The 21,698-nt window shown below is 30.4% G+C and overlaps 1 protein-coding gene and 2 long non-coding RNA genes across 5 annotated transcripts; 2 read left to right on the top strand and 1 right to left on the bottom strand.

The window, feature by feature from the left end:
- Nucleotides 1–27: 27 nt before the first annotated feature.
- On the top strand, nucleotides 28–711 carry LOC106443528. The gene is made up of 2 exons (XR_001288031.3): nucleotides 28–373; nucleotides 462–711. It is a non-coding gene; the product is annotated as an uncharacterized LOC106443528 (long non-coding RNA).
- On the bottom strand, nucleotides 547–20,296 carry LOC106443504 (protein indeterminate-domain 7). Of its 3 annotated transcripts, none has more exons than XM_022689707.2 (6): nucleotides 20,058–20,296; nucleotides 19,361–19,604; nucleotides 18,844–19,243; nucleotides 18,134–18,342; nucleotides 743–1,273; nucleotides 547–649 (listed from the first exon to the last, which is right to left on the bottom strand). In XM_022689707.2, the coding sequence occupies exons 2-5, from the start codon at nucleotides 19,590–19,592 to the stop codon at nucleotides 750–752; spliced, it is 1,365 nt and encodes a 454-aa protein (XP_022545428.2). In that variant the 5' UTR covers nucleotides 19,593–19,604; nucleotides 20,058–20,296; the 3' UTR covers nucleotides 547–649; nucleotides 743–749. The 3 variants fall into 3 exon arrangements, with proteins under 3 accessions (XP_022545428.2, XP_022545429.2, XP_013740522.1); XM_022689708.2 differs by having other exon boundaries at nucleotides 750–1,273; XM_013885068.3 differs by lacking the exons at nucleotides 547–649; nucleotides 743–1,273 and having other exon boundaries at nucleotides 17,469–18,342; nucleotides 20,058–20,295.
- Nucleotides 15,271–17,027, top strand: LOC111199662. The gene is made up of 2 exons (XR_002653446.2): nucleotides 15,271–16,575; nucleotides 16,669–17,027. It is a non-coding gene; the product is annotated as an uncharacterized LOC111199662 (long non-coding RNA).
- Nucleotides 20,297–21,698: the final 1,402 nt, after the last annotated feature.

Genomic DNA, 21,698 nt, shown 5'->3' with positions numbered 1-21,698 from the left:
AAAGAAAAGGTAGATTATCGATCTTTAAAATGAGATTTGTGTGACCGATTTTAAGAGGAGAGGGCTATAGAAAGACGTGTCAGGCTATGAGCCAAAGTTTTGTTTTTTTGTATTTTCTTTTTTTTTTGTCTTTCTTTCTTCTCTCCTCTCACTGTTCTCCGTCACAAAAGAAGGAGAGAAGCGGTGAACGACAATTCACACCAACTTGTTCGCTGCTTTGGATACTCGGAGGAATAAGAAGAAGAAGTCCGATAAGGCCAAAGCTTCCTCCTTCACTAAGGAGCCTGAGCCACAGGTCTTCTGATATCAACAGCTACGATGAAGATGATGACTATTTCGCTACCACTGCTCCTCCTCCTCAGCCCTTGTCGAGGTTAAAAGTCTATAGCTTTCATGTATGTATGTGTTCATTTCTGGTGGTTCTAGCTTGTGTTCAACCTCTTTAGATTAACATGCTTCAGGTGATACTACTTAAAACTACCCTCATTGATCACTCCAGCATTCAAAGGTTCTAGCTTTCTGTGAAGGAAGAGCCTGAGACACAAGTTCATCCAGAAGCAGAGCCTGAGGTGAAAAGGACTCCTGAATTTCGTTAATGGGTCCTTCCCCTTCGACCCCCCTTTTCACTGTTATCTACATCTTGTGATCCCTGCTCTAGGAATAATCATGTTCTTAGAATCTTATATAAAAATTATCTTTCGAGAACACTAATTTTTAAACTCTATATACATATGCTACCGACCTAGTACCTAATCTTGATGGCTGTATCGTTCTTGCTGCTCTGAAGCAGAAGTGTTGATACAGTTACCAAGATTATTAGCGAAACTTAGCATCTCATTATCAGACATTAACGATTTTAACCCCAAGAAATCTCTAGTCTCTCCACCACCGTCGTCTCCCACATCGTTCTTCTCGTCTACGGCGATAAAACCACCGTCGAAAGCTTCTCCAACGCCGTGATGATGATGAGGATGCTGATTCATCATATAGTAGTCTTGAAACCCGAATCCATGTTCTGATGGTGACGTCATCATCGATGCAGCCATTGTATTGTAGTAGTCATCAACCCTCTCTTCTTCTTCCTCTGGAGTAGCTGTTGACTTTGTTCGACCCATTTGAGCTGCTTTATGGAGCAAAGCTGTGGCTGACATTGCTGGAGATGAGTGGTGGAAGCTTGCAGAAGAAGAAGCAAGAGGGAAGTAATTAGCATTGTTGCCATTAGGGTTAGGGTTTGATGAGATGAGCCAAGGAGGGATGTTGTGGAAGTGATGATGTGGCTTTTCTTGCTTCATAGGAATGGGGATTGTTATTGTGGCTGGTGATGTTTTGTGAAGAGGAAGAGAAGTTTATGTTGTTTTGAGTTTGATGAGGAGAAGAAGATTGGATGTGAATAGGGTTTGGTATGGCTCTTGCACTCTCTTCTGCTAATGCATCACAAAATGCTCTATGAGTTAAGAAGCTATCCCTCCTGCATATATTCCACAAAACATCACAATTAATTAATTAAAATAAAAACTACTTTCAAATAAATCAAATAAACAATACGACTTTGTGAGGTTTTGTAGGTCCATGAAGCATCCCTTACTTATTGGTACATGGACATTTTTAAAAAATAACCTTAGTTTTTTTATTTTAATGACATCCATGTCATTTATCTGATGTGTCGCTTCCACATGCTTTCTCAGCCTACATTTATAACTACTAGAGATTTTTCCCGGGCTACGCCCGGGTTTATGCAAATATCATTATATTTAATACATATATATTACACATATATATAAATGAGAATATAAATATTAGTTTGTTTTAAATATGAGTGAAACACATTTTTTTTTACTATCTGAATATGTATGGGATGGTGAAAAAATGTAAAATTGATAAATAATTTGATAAAACTTATTTTAAATCACTAAACTTGCATTTTTTACTTAACTTCTATATTTTTTAAATATTTCAATTTGTTTTGTGTGGAAAGATTTTTTATTGAAAAAAAAAATTGTTTAAAATGTCAGTATTAAAACTAAATTGTAGAGAATTTATATTTAACTAAGTATATAATCTAAATTAATAACTATTTTAAAGAATATTCTATTTTTTATTGGTACGTAGCAAGGAATAATATATATTAAACCAAAATGCATGACTCTTATTTAGTTCTTAACAGTAACATCTACAAATGATAAGAGTAGAATATAAATAGTTATAAATTTAAATTATACATGAATAAATGTATTATGTTCTTTCTGTTTGTATTTCTTGATGTTTTGTATTTATGCACATAAATTAAAAAACATTTAGTTTGTTTCTCTATATATTTTATAATAAGAACACCTTCACTGTCTATCTATTAAAAACCATCATAAAAATAATAAATTTCATATTAAAAATTAAAAACGGTATATAGTTTGGAAAAAAATCTCTAAAACCTCATCTATTAGAAAATGGAGAAAGTAATTTTTATTGTATATATGAATAATTTCAGTTTATATATTATATGAGGGCTCAAGAAAATACATACACTTAATCCTTAAAAATTGGTTATGAATATGTATATTTCTAAGTGGCTTTATGAAGTTTTTTAACATTGAACTTAGTGAATATAATCAACACTTGGAATTATATTCAGTCGTATATGTAATGTAAATCGTATTCTATACAACTATCTTTTAAGAACCCATTAGAAATTTATTTTTTATATATATAACATACTGCTACTTCAGCTAAGCTTTGTATAACTAATTTTAATTTGAAATTATCGTTCCATCTCTATATTTGTATTTTACTAAGCGCACCATTTTGGCTATGAAAACAAAACACACCAAACCGAATCCTCAGGAACACACAAACCGTAGAAACTTTTTTAATCTTCCCATTACAAATATTCTTTTAGTTTCCTTCTTACATTGTCGTCACCACTTCCAACTCTTGTGTCTTACTTCTTCTGTGGTGTATGAATCTTGTGACTTACTTCTTTTCAGGTGTTTAAGACATTCCTTTCATGTTCAACGGTTGGAGTCAAACATACAAATAATAGTTTACAGTTGAACAACCATTTCCGCTTACCCAAAACTAATTCAATACCTTATCTACCCAACACTGATTTGTCTCCAGAGCCGCATTCCAACTTCTACTCCACAGCTTGGACCTTGAATCAGGCAAATAATGATAATCGAATTTGACATCAAGTTCTGGTGACATTATCCCCTCCAAATTTATTCAATACTCAATAATGTGTACATTAAGAAAAGATTAATGTGCATACACATGCGATTTCAAAGAAAAATAAATCACCAGGTTTGTCTTCCTACTCTGCTGCTCGAGCTATTACAGCCACCTCCTGTCATAAACCCATTTTCAGCAGATTTCTTTGAACCACCTTCAGAGACACATTGACCATTGAGATGAATCAAAATTGAGTACATTACTCTAGTTTGCAGGAAAAGCTTTTTGTAACCATGTATATTTAGTAGTAGTGGAGAAGCAATATAATCTCCAAATGGTGCAGAAGTGTAGGAAACTACACGTTCACATAACAATAGAATCAGTCGGTGGCAAGCAAATAAATAAGTGGGAGGTAAAAGTTATTCATGAAGGATAAATCTATGTTCAAGATCTCAAATGCTAAAACACCCTTGACAAATCAAACAATTGCGTCAAAAAGAGAAGAATTGTGTATCAGTACCTTTCGTTCCTCTATCAAAGCTCAGTCTTAGGCTCATGCTGGCTATGTTCCATTGACCAGTTCATCTGTCCCTAAAAAATTAATTATCACAAAGTAAGCCAGTTTACACATTTTGTTAGTAAGTTAAAACACATTCAAGATATTGAGCACAAATATATGCTTGACAGAGATTTGGAGATTATTAAACATACATTAACGTGGGAATCAAGAGATTATAGTTTTTTTCTCGGCTTAAGGGGTACCCTCTTCAGCATTGTAGAAACATGGTGAATAGTCTTTTTCAAGATAAGATTTGTCTCGCCAACTGCTATAAGACTTTTATTTGCTACACCATTTATCTATTGTATCATTAAGATCAAATATGCTTGTTGAAGTAAACTTTCAAGAGATAAGTACATAAACTCGTGTAGCTGTCATACCAATTCTCTCGTGTTGGTGCGAAGAACATATGTATAAGAAATGGTTTTCAATAGAATCAGAGTAAGAAGATTACAACAATGCCAGATTCACTGCTCAATTAAAAAAGATGAGAGCTTTGCAAAACTTATCTAAATCTCTTTTATGGACCACACCTTCAGGTTCGAACACGTGTAGGCGACACTTTTGCAGATTTCTGTAAAAATGGAATCTCGAACCAGTTAAGACGGTTGACATAAGAGAAACCAATTTACCATCAGGATCAAAAATTCTGGAAAAGAATTAAAGCTTTAACCTTTAGGAGTGGTTGATAACTCTCGCTGGAGACTGAGCTCTAGGAGACGCCGCTCTTGCAGGCGACTGAGACCTTGGAGACGCCACATTTCTCTTGACAGCAACCCTTTTAATAGACGCATCTGCGTTGTTGTTGCTGCTTCTCTTCTCTTTACCCGTTGCAGGAACCGAAACGAACTTGGCAGGTATATTGTTGTTGTTACTCGAATTTACAGAACTGCCAATGCCGTTATTAGGGTTCGTCGTCTCCGATCTTCTCTCCGGAGATCTGCTTACTCGTCTGCTACCGCTTCCTCTCTCCCTACTCCCCGATCGGTAGCTCTTCGAGTCCTCCCTCTCACTGCTCGGAGTCCGTCTCTTCCGCTCCCGACGCGACTCTCCGCCGCCGCGCTGCTGCTGATGAATCCGCCGCTCGGCTTCTTCTTCCTCTCCTCCGTCTTCCGCATCGGCTTTTTCTGCATCGCCGTTCTTGTCGCCGTCCACGTTAATTCTTGTTTTAATCTCTTGTTTCCCATCTTGGGTTTTGATTCTTCTGCTTCGAGTTTCTTCGCATGTGATAAAATATTTAACATCATTATTTATTGAGAAAAAAACAGAATTTGGAGAAGATGAAGTGCAAGCGTCTGAAAGGAGTCGCGAAAGAGGAAAGTCGGGAAGATTGAAGGCGTGGGTTTTGATGGGCCAAAAGATAATTTTAAAAGAGCCCATATAAATTTTAAAAGAACCCATAGAGAAGTCCACTTTGTTTCATTAATGGTGACATGTCAAAATAAAATGTTCTGATTGGCCTGAATTTCTCATCCTACGTGGACAGTCTTAGAGCTCTAGAATAAGAGCTTTTAGTATAGTATAGATTTTTTCTACACTAGACTAAATTACTAATAATTCCATTGATACCATTTATGAAATTATGTATTGTATTATATCTATTGCATTATATTTATATTTTTTAAAAATAATAAGGAATCGAAAACAAACTTACACGATGACGTTTTCAACACTTCTTACACAACGACCTTTGCAACACTAGGAATATAACTTTTTACACTAACGATTAGTAAATGGTATCATGGGGCTTATAGCATGCACAAAAAAAATAATGAAATTACTGAATAATATAGCACAGTCATTTTTATACTGTATATTTTTAAAGAGAATAAGGATCTGAATAATTTTCTGGTGAGATTACAATCGACCATTTGTATAGTGATTATGATTATACATTTTATATTTGATCCTACATAATATTAATTAATCAAACTATGGAGTTAATAGTAAATGTTTAACAAAACAATAAAAAATTAAACATTAAATATGTGGCCACAGCTAGATACATACTTGTATATTAGTCTTTGATATTCAATATCCCGATCATATTCAAACACACAAATAAACTTAATCTTATATAAGTACTGTGTTATCTATAGTTTCCAAGTCATCACTTTGATATATATATATTTATTTATTTATTTTTGTAACACTATCACTTTGATATAAGATATTCGTTTTATATATTGAGTTGATTAGCTCGAAACCAAAGGAATTATATGCGTATTGACACCGCAAAACTATATTCATGTTGTACTTATCAACCCATTTTGAAACGTAACATATTATATATGTGCTTCGTACATACATGCTTGTTATATATCTATGTTATTGTAAATTGCCAATGTAATTATGATTACTTTTGTAGTTCTTTGTCGATTTAACAAACATGGTTAACTTTTGTAGTTCTTTGACGAGTTAACAAACATGGTTAACTAACTAACAAACATGGTTATTATATATGTGCTTCGTACATCTTCTTTTTATTATTTGAAGAGCATTTTAGGAGACTAACCTCATGTTCATGTGTTATTAACAAGAATGACATTTTCTATGTGGCATCACCATAGGTCTTCTCAGTCTCTTTATGTAAAAACCCTCTACTTACTAAATTAATTACATTTTTTACCATTACTCATTAAATATAGTTTAATATAATGTGTAAAACATATTAATTGATTACGTGGGATGTTATGGATGATAATATGAATGGCTGTATGTGAATGTAAAACATTATGGTGATCTATATATATTTCGAACATGCTTTTAATGTTTGTAATGGCTTGTATGCTTCCGTCACTACATGGTCGATGGTTTACAATTTAGGTCAATATCGTATGAAATATAATGATATATTATGTGATATAAAAATCGATTAACAAATCAAAACCAACTGTTTGTTGCAGTTTTTTATTTCTTTGTAATGTTGCTTTATATATGATCTAAAGGTTACGTTGATATCAAATTCGGTTATTGTAAACATGTTTTATATCACTATAAAATGGTATATGTCTTCATATTATTAAACGATCCATTTATTTTTAAAGACATCGTAGTACATGTAATATAACATAGTGCTTCTTTGCAATGTTCAGTATGTTTAAAATTGACATGAAACGATCCAATATATTAATTTAAAAGGATTGACAAGTAGAAATGAAATCATGTAACATATGGAAACTAAAAATAGAAAGAAGTAATGCGTGATTGACAATTAAATGCGGAGATATGATCAATTAGGAATTCTAGACAATTGAGTATTATCAATCATGCGATTGCAAAATAGACGACCATCTTAATGTTTGATCTCTTTTTTCCATATGAATCGAGATATGATACGATTTTATTTTTAAACATTGATGGTCGACTATGAATACTTTTCTTTATGGGAAGTCGAATGTTTAGACTTCTAAATTTATTATGGTTGACTAATTTGAGCTAACTATTTAGGTATGACAATATTACAATTTTGATTCTTGACTTGATTACTTTTTGCCATATAAATTCAGAGATCATGCACAATTAGGGATTCTAGACATAAATATTATCAATGAGGAGATTATAAATTAATGAAAATTAGACGATCCTTTTTAAATTGTAGACATAAATAATTTATTTCCAAAGAAAACAGCCACAATTAGGGATTGTATTCAAGATTTTTGGCGTAAAAATTTAGTTGCCAAGAGAATTTTCACCATTTACAATTTATATTCCATGCAATATACATATATACCTTACATATACTATGTCTACACCTCTATCACAGCCCAAACAATTCAAAACTATCATTTAAAATGCAAGGCTTGAATTTCATCTCTGATTTAAAATCAAAGAAGTCTCTAGGGATGATTAAGGTGAAAGTCATTAGACTTTGGAAGAAATATTCAGCTGCTGATGGAGAGACTATAGAGATGGCTTTTGTTGATGAAAAAGTAAGTTATAAATTTTGATGCATAGTACATCTTCAACATGTTAATTCTTTATTATCTGATGTTTTTTATTTATTTATAGGAAATGGCATTTACTATATGATATCACCAAACGATGTATGTCTTACAAATATTTACTATTCTGTAGGATCAAAAAACCGAATATTCAAGAGCCACTCTTCTCCCTCATGGTGTATGACTATAATATTGTTTTGGTTATATATATTAACATTGACTTCTTGAATGGATCATACAATTTCACATGTTGTACATAATATATTTATTAACTGTTAAATGTAGTTTTTATTTTCGTTAAGGTTACTGATCGTGTATTTTTGAAAGGATCATACAGTTTGTTCTTAAACAACGTGTTGTTTTGGTTTTTTTTTTTTGAAAAGATCAAAATTGGTATGGTAGTTATTAAATTTTTTTTAATGAATTGATATTCGGGGTCCTTTGATATTTTTGGATAACCGCTCTAACAAAAAAAAGAATTATAGAAATCATAAAACATGATTTGCAATCTTTTTGGTTTGATTGAAAAGTCAAATTAGACTATTAATGTAACAAGTCATTTATAATTCAATGTATATTTGGTATTCAAACCTACGTTTCCTTATCTTATTCATTTAATTTATATAATTTATTCTCCACATAAAAGTTGGACTAGACATCAAAACTACTATAATCTTTTTCAACCCTAAGTTTATTTTCCTTAATTTTGTACATTGATAAAGTTTATTCAAACCTAAGTTTCCTTTCCTTAATTTTTGTTTTGTTTTGGGTGATGTCAATAAAATTAAAAGAACTTAACTTGTGGGTCAGTAACACTTGAGACAATCATGTGCTTATTTAGGCCTGTATGATTTTCTCTATTCTTTTGTATATGTTTAATTGTGAGAAAATAAAAAATAATTCTCATTTTTTTTTGTATTTGTTTCATGTACATTAAGAAAGCTGACCATATTATTTTCAACAATTAATGATTTGGTTAACTAATACTATGTTTAACTGTGAGAAATATTATTTTCAGGTTTATTATTACTAATACTATGTTTATATATGTTTAGGTGGCCAACACGTACATCAAAATAATCTCATATATCATTAAAATTAAGTATTTTTCCATATATTAGTCTTTGCTTATTCTTATATATTTACTTTTACACAATATACTTCAATTACACAAGTTTTTTTTTTTAAGTTGAAGCTTACTTTATATAAACTTACATGCACAATTTCGTTCAGTATTTCATTATATAATATATAATATTTGTTAATATGATTTTGAACTTTCTAATGTCTATAAATTAAAAGTTTTAATCTAATTTATTTCATTCATCCTGCGCAGAGCGTAGGTTACCACCTAGTATATGTTAATTATGAAGCGCCTAGCGTAGTTTCGAACATGAGCATATAGTATATCCCCCATACTAGCTCTGAAATATGGTTAACTAAATAACAAATATTATATATTATATAATGAAATACTTGTGGTTTAGGAATAGAAATTAGTAATTATATATTCCATTTAGGGAAACATGCAATAAGTATAGAATATTTTCTTTAATGGAAAAATAGTATATCACAAATTTCATTGTGTATTTGATTATTAGGTTTGTATACATATGCTTTTTAGAATATAAATCATTTAAGATAATAAATGCGCTATTAATCTGTCAAAGTATAATATTTGTATATCGAAATAATATATGAAAGTTACCATATGTGGCATTCTAATTGATTTGCCACATAAACCATATAATTATACATTGATTATAGATTCAATTTATTCGTCTTATTTTGTGGATAATTTAAAGCAAAATCGCAAAAAATATTATACGGCGATATATTCAAAACCGCAAACTATATTTCCTATTTGGTTATTTAATGCACGTCTTTGGAAATGTTTTGAAAATTGGTTTGGATATCGATTCAGTATAGTTACTGGATGACTGACTTGATCGGTTCAACTTGTCGAACCAAATTTTATATTTAAAAATTATATATATATAATCATATATTTATGGATCTAAAAAATTGTTTTAAATATAATATGTTTTTATTATATATTTTATTAACTAAAAATAAACAATAAACATAAATCTAGGTATATATAATAACCAAGCAAATATTTTGTGAATTGAAATTGATAAAAAAAATTAACTAATCGTTCAAACTACAGTATTTATTTTTTCTTATAACTAAAATCTTAATTTTTATAAATATTAAAAAAATAAGAATAGTGTATGAGAGCAACACAAAAAATACTTATATTTTTAAGAAAATAGAATTAAATTAAAAAACCAATTAAATAGTAATAGTCACACATTTATTATGAAATATAAAATTTTAATAAAAAATAATAACACATTAATTATATGTTAATTTTTAGAACTCGGTTTTAAAGTTGACTCAAGTCACGGTTTTACCGGTTTTGAGTGGTTTTATCAGTTTTTCTTAAATTTCAAACCGAAATTCGGCTTTTTAATGAATCACGATCAAATTGGTCCAATTCGGTTTGACCGGCCGGTCCAATATTTCGAAACATTGTTTTTGAATGTACTTTAGTAACAACCAAGTCTCCTCTTGGTTTAACATTTTATGTAACATAATATTTTATATAATATATAATTATGTGCATGGCGCGGTGTCTATCTAGTGTTGTATTATTTGTGGGGGTGTGTCATGTGTGAATAATAAGGTGTGAATAATAAGAGGATAGAACAATATAAAATAAACGTAAACCGTACAAAAATTCATATTAGGACAGAAGAAAAATATATATTACAAGTTAAATTAAAATGAAGTACCATTGGGCTTTCTCTCTCATCTTTGTTCCCTCTCTAGTATCTTTCACAGATAAGAGAGAAAGTGATTTCATTGTCGCCAGCCGGTTTCCTTCGGCCTTGACTCCCGTGGATTGGGGTTTTGTCTCATGGAAGCGGTGGCTTCCATAGCACTTGCTTCGTCGGCTTCTCCCCTGGAAACGATGGTTCCTTAAGCACTGTTTTTGCCGGCATAAATCCGATCGTTGCTTCTTACCCTCCCCTGCCTCACTGACTTCTCGATCTGATCCTCTGTCTTCTGCCTTCCCTTTGGTCAGGGATGATTCATCTTCAAGCTAAAATTTATTTTCAAAGATGGTCGATTGTTCTCGCAGGAAGAACAGAGTTCTTTGGTTCGATTGAAGACGGTGTTATCTTCTAGAAGCCTTGATTCGCCAGACTAAGATCTTCGGGTTGAACTTATGTGAGTGCTTCTCTGTTGGTCTCTTCACTGGTTCGTTTCCGCTGATAGTGGAGTTCGTCGTGCATCTTCTCTGGCTCCCGCAGAGGAAGCGATCTATTTCCTTGACGCGTGTATAGTGAGCGTTGGGCGTTCATAAACGTGGTGGGTGACGTGTTTCTCGTTTCTTCCACAACGGTTTAACTTGTTGGGCTTACAGCCCCAAGTGTTGTTTTCATGATACCCTACTTGTTTGGGCTTATGTTGTTCTTAAAGTTTGTAGGCTCTGTTCCTTTTGGGCTTTGTCCCTTTAATAAAATTCAGTTGACAATTTTTTTTTAAAGTATCATAATAATAAATCCTCTATATATTAATAGAGAAACATTTAGAAATTTATAACATATAGTTTGTACTAATTAAAAAAGTGTCTTGTTGAGTTGCCACGTAATTAGTATGTTAATTTTGCGCTTAAGTGTCGGCTTGAAAATCAATTGAAAATTTTGTTAGTCCAAAATCAAATTGTTAGGGAATATTATATTATATAATATATCCATTAAAAAATATTCAGTTATCAAATTGAAATTATTATATATTTTTCCTTAAATAAAGCATACGGAATTACCTAATGTGATTAAGATATATATGGAAATTAATGATTTTAAATAATAAAGATTTGCTAACAATCTGTATATTTTCTATCATTTTCATTTAATTATTTATTACTGAAATAAATTACACAATTGCATTAATCATATAATAAAAATTTGATTTTGTTTTTATATGTTGTATTTTGATTTTTTTAAACGAGTATAAATTACTAAAACTGTTAAAAGTTTCGCATAAACTTTTGTGATCAAGGTTTAAATTTTTTTCTAATAAGATAAAATGATTGTAAAATCATATGAATAAATAATTTTATTTTAATAGGTGCCTATGTTAATATATATTAAATTAAACTATACATCATACAAAATATATACTTATATTTTGATATCTGTGTTGAACATATATTGAAAAGTTAATATTTTAATTTCGATATCTTCATTGTTTTTTAAGTGATTATAAATTATTGAAACCACTAAGCATTCCACATTTAAAAAAATCGTTGGTGTAAATTTACTATATATTTATTTGAATATCACTAAAATTTAATTATATATCATATACGATAGATAAGACTGATTGTTTTGATTTATTTACGGTAAAATGATTGCGAATAAACAAGAGCGGTCGTTTGATTTATATGTACACGCTAATTTATTATATAATAGTAACTTATTCTTAGTTATTTAATATATAATTATTTATTTATTAGTTCATAATATGCAGAAAAACATAAATAAGTAATAAGTATAAAATATGTATACTGCACAAGGCGCATATATTAACCTAAGTATGTATCTCTTTAGTAATTTTAAATCTTGAACATTTTCTGAATCTCACGCCAAAACAAAATAATGAAATGAAAATAAACTTAAAAATCAATATTTATATCAAGCAATAACCAAAACCAAAAAAGCGACACAAAAATGAGAAAAATATTATTGAAGATAGATAGGATTTGCACGTGAACGTAAACTTGTCGTAATCATAATTAATTTTTAAATTGCTAAATCATGATATAAAACCGAGCTGACATAGTTTCATTGTAACCAAATAGTAGGCTTGAGATTCTTCGACCTAAAAGTTAGGTTTTTATATGATAAGTGATTTTTAACTTTTTTTTTTTTTTTGAAAAGGGGATTAGCTCATCATTAAACCAATTATGTAATTAACAAAAACGTTTTTGAAAAAATTGTTTAAGAGCCAAAAATATTAATTCGATCAAAAATATAAATTTTATTTTTCCATACAATATTTCTTAAATAATTTTCATATAAATTCACTCTGTGCAAAGCGCATGTCTTAGGATCCTATTAGTTTTTTAAATGAGATTCTTTGAGCTACTTAATTAATTATTTCCTTTGTCCTATTCAAAATTAAATGAAACTATTCATATACTATGTGTCACTCATTATCATATCACACCACACATCTTGTCTTCTTGTACATATAACCATAGACTTAAAATATGAATGCACAGGTTTCATCAAATGCATCTTTGATAAAATAAGAGAAAAAAAGAGCATATATCCTATATATTAAAAGAGAAGCATTTGGGTTAAATGCATTCACACTATGTTCGGCACGTGGCACATTCACATCACTTTGAAACGTAATGTGCTGACGTGTTGTTTTAATAGAGCTCCTCGTAAGAAATAGTTTAGGAAAGAGAAAATGTTTCCTTTTTTTATTCTAAACACGTGGCTGTTTTATTATTAATTTTATAACGATCGATGTTCTATTTTGTGCTGATGACGCACTCGTCTTCACTGTTCCCTCATGTTTTTTAATATTAATCAGCGGTATCTTTATATATTTATCAACCACCTTTATATATTTTTACATACACATACATGTGCATGTTGAAGTGAACATCTATATAGTTAAATATTCACTGCAAGTGAGAATTCTAATTCTATAGGAAGTTAAAATATTCTTTCATTTTAATGTTTCCTTTCACCATTGACCAAATTGTAATGAAATCATTTATCTTTATATTTATTTTTCTTCAACTATTATCTAGATTTGATTTGATTTTGCATGCGTTTAGAAATTATAATATGAAACGAATGGTTGACAACAGGATTGTCTAAAATCCATATAACATGAAATCAAACAAATAATAATAGTCTCTGGTTTATCACAAAAAAAAAACAAAAACCTCAAGCCTTTTAATCGAACAAACGAAAATTAATATGGATTTAGGATACTAGTTATATAATAGGAGACTAAAACCCGAAAAAACCAACTTAAAACCGAACCGGTATCCAAATTAAACAGACTTAATGTCTTATTATCTTTAAAATAATAAAATTAATAATCTCATTTCGCGCAAGATGCGGATTACTACCTAGTATAAATTACATGTTGGTCTTATTTTACCTTGAAAAGAGAGTACACAGATTCTCTTGTTGCAGTGTTATTCTCCAGAGGACAACAGATTCGATCAGAGGCACTTTCTGTATAATAACAAGTGGCCATACCAGTTTAAGAAGATTGACGAGATTGTTGACGGCCTAAAGACTCAGTTGCTTTTCGGGGAGAAGAAGGAAGCTCCGGCAAAGAAGTTGGAGTCGTGGCAGCAAACTCCGGTGATCCAACACGGGTCTCTGATGAAACCTCTTTGGTGCTCTCTGTTTCAACTTAAAGTGAAAGTTTGGAACAGTACGGAAATTAATATGTTTGTGTTGAAGAGAACAACAAAACAACAGTAACCACTTCCAATAAGTTAAAAGCAGTAGCACATTACTGATACATTGCACACTGAATCAAGTCTTTGAATTATATCATTTGCTTAGTCAAAATATAAGAACACTAACACATTAAAAAAAAAAATTGAACTGATATAAGCAGCACCAGATACCATATCGCAAATTTGTTAAAGACTTAGTGTTCTGTTTTTAGCTTTGATTATTTACCTTCAGTAACAATATGCATTACGTATATGAGTTTACACTTTTTGTAATATTTACAGTTAAGCTCAAACATTGTACTCCATTCATATATAACTTTGAGTTAGTATACTGGTAAGACTTCATATTATATGGTATCTTTTATTCTATACGTATTGTTAAACTGCTTCTTCAATGTTTTGTGTAAGCCACGTTTTAGTTTCTTATACCAATCAATTAATTATACTAATGGGTTTTATATTGTTAACATGATACATTTTTAGCGTGGTATGTACAATCTCGAAATTAGCATATAAACTAGCTACCCCACCCATGAGATGCCCCGATCATTACCATAATATCACGGAGATAATTGTACACACCTTCTTTTTCAAACGAATTAAGCAACTTATATCGGCGACATTGGCATTGGCAATGACTAGTGTTCCAAGGCGATTATAAAGGTATCACTCGGATAGCTACTAATTTTCCTAATGAGTGTGGTTACAATTTGATTATTTTGTGGTAATCAATCCAACCCAAAGCTCATTAAGTCATTAAATAATATTCCCTCCATTTCATTAAGATAAACTTTTTAGAAAAAAGTTTGTTTCACAGAAATGTATTTTTTATGTTTCCTATGAAAAAATTATAAACTTTAAGAAAATTAATTGACTTTATTGAATTATTATTGATTAAAAGTTATTGAAAATTAAAAATTACAGAAAACAATACATTTATTATGATAGTTTAATATATTTTCTTAATATGTCTGAAAATACTAAAAAGTTTATCTTTATGAAACGGAAAGAGTACTATACATCTATCTATGCAAGGATTTGGCTAAAATTTCAATTTGATTTCATTTTTAAAGAGAAATTTTACATTTATTCCGGAAATAAAATGCTTCATAACTCTAATCATAATAAGTAAAGGAAAATCTTCAAAACCGATTCCAATATTCAAAATTTTCACTACAATTTATTAAGTAACAAATTATATTTCAAGAAATATTATATAACATTCATAATGTTATAACAGTCTCATCCTACTTAGACGCGTTAGTAAAATAGATTCAATAACTCAACTTATTTTTAATGCATTTTGTTCATTTTAAATTATTAATTTCATAATTTTATCTCTGAACTCAAATGTTCATCATGCAATTTGGATCTTATACATTTTAATTGATTCGACAATAATACTTGTTTGATGTCAGATCTTATTATAAAAATATTAAGTTTCTTTTTAAGGAAAAGTTAATACCAAATCAATTAGAGCATCTCCAACCCCACTCTATTTTTCACTCTAAAATAGAGTTTAGAGTAAAGAATGCTCCAATGGTACTCTATTTCTTACTCTATAATAGAGTAAAAAATAGGTTTACTCCAAATATAGAGTAATTTTTTTTTTTTTGTTCATCACTCTATTTTCTACTCTAAAATAGAGTAACATTGGAGCAAACTCATACTCTATTATAGAGTTACTCTATTTTAGAGTAAAAAATAGAGTGAACCATTAGTAGTAGATTATCCTTTTGAGATTTCTGAACACAAATTCTAAAAAGATCATATAATCTTACTTTCTCATATTAATTTTTCTCAAGATCATATATTTAATTTCAAACATTTATAATATAAAATTGAAAGAATTGGTTCAAAAGTTGAGCGATATACACTAACCATAAAGAAATTCAAATTATCTTGTAGTTTTTTCATAATACGTATACTTTTTTTTTGGAACACTATATAATTAATGGGTCAAATCTTTGTAAAGGTTATATAAAATTAATATAATAAGATATGTGATATTTAAATTCATAATACTTATACTATATAATTAAAAATCTAATGAAATAAAATTTCTTCTAAATATAATCTGTAAAATAATTTAAGATTATAAATTTAAATATCACATATATTATTATATTAATTTTATATAACCTCTACAAAGATCTGACCTATTAATTTAGAAAGAAATCTCAAGACAATAAACAAATTAGATACTACACATGTCTTACCAGCTCCATCGCTTGTACTTATAAGCATGCTCTTGCTCCCTTACTTTGTTCACACCAAGCACCAAAAGAAAAAAAAAGAGAGAGAGTAAAGTTTACATCATACCAACAAAATGGCATTATCAAAGCTTCAATCTGTAGGCATACTCGTTATATGTTCTCTCCTACTGACTTCTCTGTCAAGAGGTAAGACGTTTATATATTATAATCATATCTACAATCAAAAATCATATTTAGATCTGTCTAATTTTTTTTATTGTTCACAATGGTAATTTACAGATGTAAGGGAGAATGACGAGCATCGTTCGGATTGTGTTTACAAAGGCCCGTGTAAGAGCAATCAAGACTGTAAGAGTCAGTGTGGTCCGCCTAACTTCCCACCAACGACTATTGGCTTATGTCAAGCCAGTCCTAGAGGCCACGGCAACATTTGTTGTTGTTCCAAAGATTAATATTCTCTTTCTCAAAAAAAAAAAAGAAGATTAATATTCTCCCATCAGCTATAATCCTAGAATTTTTTGTACTTATATATTATTAAATTCTAATAAGTTCCAATGTTTAAGCAGAAAACAAAAAAGTTTACTTCATTTTTGGATTTCAAAATTCATCTATATATATAAACTTAATCTTATGTAAAGTAGATCTTTGTTACTCACCATTTTATAAAATAATTGAATTCTTAAGTAACTGTTAGGAATTTTATATTGAAGTTAATCCAACTTATAAAAATATATAAGAAATATGGATTGAAATGGATTAATCTATGAACAAAACGGAATTTTGAGTTGAACATTTATGACTTTCCGAAAGTGTTAAGTTTGACATTTATGATCAATCTAACTTGGTATGTTAGATTTAGAGTTATTTTAAAATTTCATAATTATTTGTAAGAGAATCGACAAGAGAAATTATAATTAAATTAAATATTTTAAATTTCATAACTATGTCAATACAAAAAAAAATTCATTTCAACTCAATAATATGAGGAGGAAGTTTTCCTACACCTAGCCTCTTTTGCACGTGCGGACTTCACCTTGACCATTTCATTAACCATAAAATACGCAACGAGGTCTTAGCTATGAAATAAAATTATAATTTTTCTGGTATAAAGTTGCCTTACTTGCACCGGGATGATTATCTTTCCGAGAACACTTAACATATAATATTTTTAACTTCATATAAAAATCTCTATACATATGCTAGCGACCTAGTACCTAATCTTGATGGCTGTATCGTTGTTGTTGCTCTGAAGCAGACGTGTTGATACAGTTGCCAAGATTATTAGCGAAGCTTAGAATCTCATTATGAGACATTAACGGTCTTAACCCCAAGAAATCTCTAGTCTCTCCTCCACTGTCGTCCACCACATCGTTCCTCTCATCTCCGGCGTTAAAACCACCGTCGAAAGCTTCTCCAACGCCGTCATGATGATGAGCATGATGATTCATCATATAGTAGTCTTGAAACCCGAATCCAGGTTCTGAAGGTGACGTCATCATCGATGCAGCCATTGTAGTTGTGATCAGCTTATTATAGCTCGACTTCTCGTCTTCCTCTGGAGTGGTTGTTGACTTTGAGGGACCCATTTGAGCTGCTTTCTGGAGCAAAGCTGTGGCTGACATAGCCGGAGATGGGTGGTGGAAGTTTGCTGAAGAAGAAGCAAGAGGGAAGTAATTAGCATTGTTGCCATTAGGGTTAGGGTTTGATGAGATGAGCCAAGGAGGGATGTTGTGGAAGTGATGATGTGGCTCTTCTTGCTTCATGGGAAGTTCATCATGACCATGGGGATTGTTATTGTGGCTGGTGATGTTTTGTGAGGAGGAAGAGAAGTTTATGTTGTGTTGAGTTTGATGAGGAGAAGAAGATTGGATGAGAATAGGGTTTGGTATGGCTCTTGCACTCTCTTCTGCTAATGCATCACAAAATGCTCTATGAGTTATGAAGCTATCCCTCCTGCAGATATTCCACAAAACATCACAATTAATTAAAATAAAAACTACTTTCAAATAAATCAAATAAACAATGCGACTTTGTGAGGTTTTGTAGGTCCATGAAGCATTTTGTATTATTTGTGGGGGTGTGTCACGTGTGAATAATAAGATGATAGAACAATATGAAATAAATGTAAACCGTACATAAATTCATATTTAGGACTGAAGAAAAAAATTATATATATATATAACCAGTTAAATTAAAAAAGAGGTACCACAATAATAAATAGTTGTTTAAATGAGATTCTTTGAGCTACTAAATAAATTTATCACCTTTGTCCTATTCAAAATTAAATGAAACTAGTCATATACTATGTGTCACTCATTATCACATTACACAACACATCTTGTCTTCTTCCTTGTAGATAACCTTAGACTTAAATATGAATGCACAAGTTTCATCAAATGCATCTTTGATAAAATAAGAAAAAACATATGAAATTAAATGTTGGTTTAATTTTACCTTGAAAAGAGAGTTCCACAGTCGCATTTGTATTCTTTGGTGCCACAAGTCTTAGCATGAGCCTTCCAATCTGATTGCACCGCATACTTCTTCGAACACTTATCGCATTTCCATTTTTTCTCCCCATGTTTTCTAAAGAAATGCTTTTTGATTCCTGTTAAGTCTCCTAGAGCTCTTGATGGATGATGATGGACACAGTTTGGCTCGGGACAGACATAGACTTTCTTCCTTATCACGTCTTTGTTTGATCTTTGTTTAAGCTTCCATGGTAGATTGTGTCCTCTCTTGTGAAGCTGCAAGTTCTGGTCTCTTTGAAACCCTTTGTTGCAGATCTCGCATATGAATCTGTTTGTTGCCATTAGTGTTTTTGGTGATAAAGCCAACACTTCTGCTTCTGGGTCTGAATAAAAAAAATCAGGAAAAACACCAAAAATGAATTATTAAGACAAAACTCAAACGGGTACAAACAATATTCGTTTTATTTGTTGAATTTATATATAAAAAATCTTAAAATTACCTGGATTGCCGGGTTGGTTTCTCTTCTTCTTTTGAGATGGTTGTGGAGCAAGACACTGTTCTTCCTGTTGCTGATTTGGATTAGTGTTGTAATGAAAGTTGGAGCCACTAGTCTCAGTTCTGTTTCCTGAAGACACACTTGCATGATCTCCTGAAGCTGATGTTAGATTGGACATGTTTTCCTCCCCATGTTGTTGTTGATGATTATATAACATATCTTTGTTCATCATCATCAGTATTAAAACCTTAATAAGAATTAATAAAACAAAAAAATTCAGATCTGTGTATGTAATTAGTAAAAAGCAGACAAATAGTAGTGGGGAAACTAGCAAAAAGAAGACTCAAGCAGAAACATCCAAGAAGTTCTTGAAACCCATATATAATTATATAGCTATTTAAATTAAGCTTTCTTGGTTGGCTTCAACCCAAGAGACAAGCTTTAGCTTATGGGAAAATCAAAAATAATAATAAGACCCAAAGTCCAAGATATGTCAAGAGAGAAAGTTTGTTTGAAAGCTGAACATAAGAACCAGAGTTTTGTTCTTGTTCGTTTCAAACTTGAACAAGAAAGCTTTTAAGGCTTGCTTTTTACCAACAACACTCCAAAGAAACATTAACAAACAACAAGAGCACACAACAATCAATAACAAAATAAGAAAAAAAAAGCAAGAAGGAAGAAGGAAGTAAATCCACAATACCTAGAAGAAGAGGGGAGAGAAGAGAGAGATTGTGGACAAGAGAAGAAACTCTATTATCTTTCTCTCTTTGTGTTATATTTGAAGCTTATAAATTCGGAATTTAAAAGAAAATAATAATAATAGCAATGGGGAACCCTACTGCTAATGGAAAAAAGAAATTATAAATAATAATTTACAGCTTACACAGAAGCACAGAGCAGTCTGTCCTTTTAAATTATTATCACCGTTTTTCATACAATATGGTTATTGGGAAACTGTTTTTTATATAATTTTTTTTGTTTTGATAAAGAAAGGTGGGCCAAATTTTTATATACTTTCTCGCACAGTTGTGTGAAAAGCTTGCAGAAAGAGGATTGTAAGTTTGTACGTTTCTCGAGATAGTGAGAAGACATGTTTGAATTCGCTTTCGTGCATGCACTCACTATTAATAGTTTTTATTATTCCAGTCTTCATAATTGTACTGTGTTTTGTGGAACAGAATCTGTAATTTATTGGTTTCTACTTTTGTAACAACATTGTCAATTCATCTAAAATTATATATAATCATGTTTTGAATATTGATGTGTGTTGTATAAAATGAACAAAAATTTGCACTCCCACTCCCATGTTTAAATATCTTTTTTTTTTGTTATTGAACAATTTTTTATGATTTCCGTGCTATAATTTTGAGTAATCTTGATTGACTTCAAAATTATACTTCCATTCATAAATATAAGATATTTTAGTCAAAACACACATATTAAAAAAGTAACACACATATTGCTAATGTTACTTTGTTATAAGTAACACTATAAATAAAAAAAATATTCAACAAACTACAAAATAGACTATTAAATATAAAGGTTAATTTGATGAATGATATTGAAAAAAATACTAGATTTGTAGTAAAAAGTAAAGAGAAACAGGAAGAGAAAAATGGGATAATATGATTAGTTGGTGAAATATTTTATTTTTTGTTATAAGATCAAATTTTCTTAAATATATTTGGTAACATAGTTTTGAGAAAATAAAAAATGATCTAAAAAACTTCTAACATTTTGAAATATCAATATAAAACATTTCTAGTTTAATTTTCTTTGTGTTTGTTATATGTGAATATTTTGAAGTTATGATCAGTTTAAAATATAAAAGAGTATATAATATGCAAACAAATTCTTGTATGGCCAATTAAATCTCAGGCATCGCGAAACCTCAAACTTTAAGACCCTAACCAACAGAGAATACTTTTTTTTTTTGTAAATTACAGTACTATACATGATTGATTCATTGATTAAAAGGGAGAAAGGTTCACTTTTCTTTTTTTATTGGGTTCTTGAGGATTTTTCATGTTAAAGGAGAAAATATAATTGAATGATTAACTATGGTTCAGTGGACGCAAAAATTTATTCAGTGACACATGCCCTAACCTACTTTATATATACATCGAGCTATGGACACAAATCATTGACAATTTTTGCATTTTTAAAAATTATAAACTATACATGCGTAGACCATGGTCGGTCCAAGGGCGTAGACTAGACACCACTACACTCCTTATCTTATCAACATTTTAAATAAAATCAAATACTGATCAAAACTTATTAATCATCAATGCTGTTATGGTGTCCTTATACGAACCTCTTTTGTCAACCATTTTACGAA

The sequence above is a fragment of the Brassica napus genome, chromosome A8, assembly GCF_020379485.1.
Source record: "Brassica napus cultivar Da-Ae chromosome A8, Da-Ae, whole genome shotgun sequence".
Taxonomy (NCBI): Eukaryota; Viridiplantae; Streptophyta; class Magnoliopsida; order Brassicales; family Brassicaceae; genus Brassica; species Brassica napus.
Note: the sequence above shows the minus strand (reverse complement) of the source record. Positions and strands in the feature narration are given on the sequence as shown.

Bases quoted from the DNA above. Each gene is read 5' to 3' on its own strand.
- LOC106443504 (XM_013885068.3), bottom strand. From the start codon at position 19,592: ATGATGATGAACAAAGATATGTTATATAATCATCAACAACAACATGGG. The intron at 19,244-19,360 runs GTAATTTTAAGA...TTTTTTATTCAG, and splicing joins AAACCAACCCGGCAATCCAG to ACCCAGAAGCAGAAGTGTTG. The intron at 18,343-18,843 runs GTAAAATTAAAC...GAATATCTGCAG, and splicing joins TGTGGAACTCTCTTTTCAAG to GAGGGATAGCTTCATAACTC.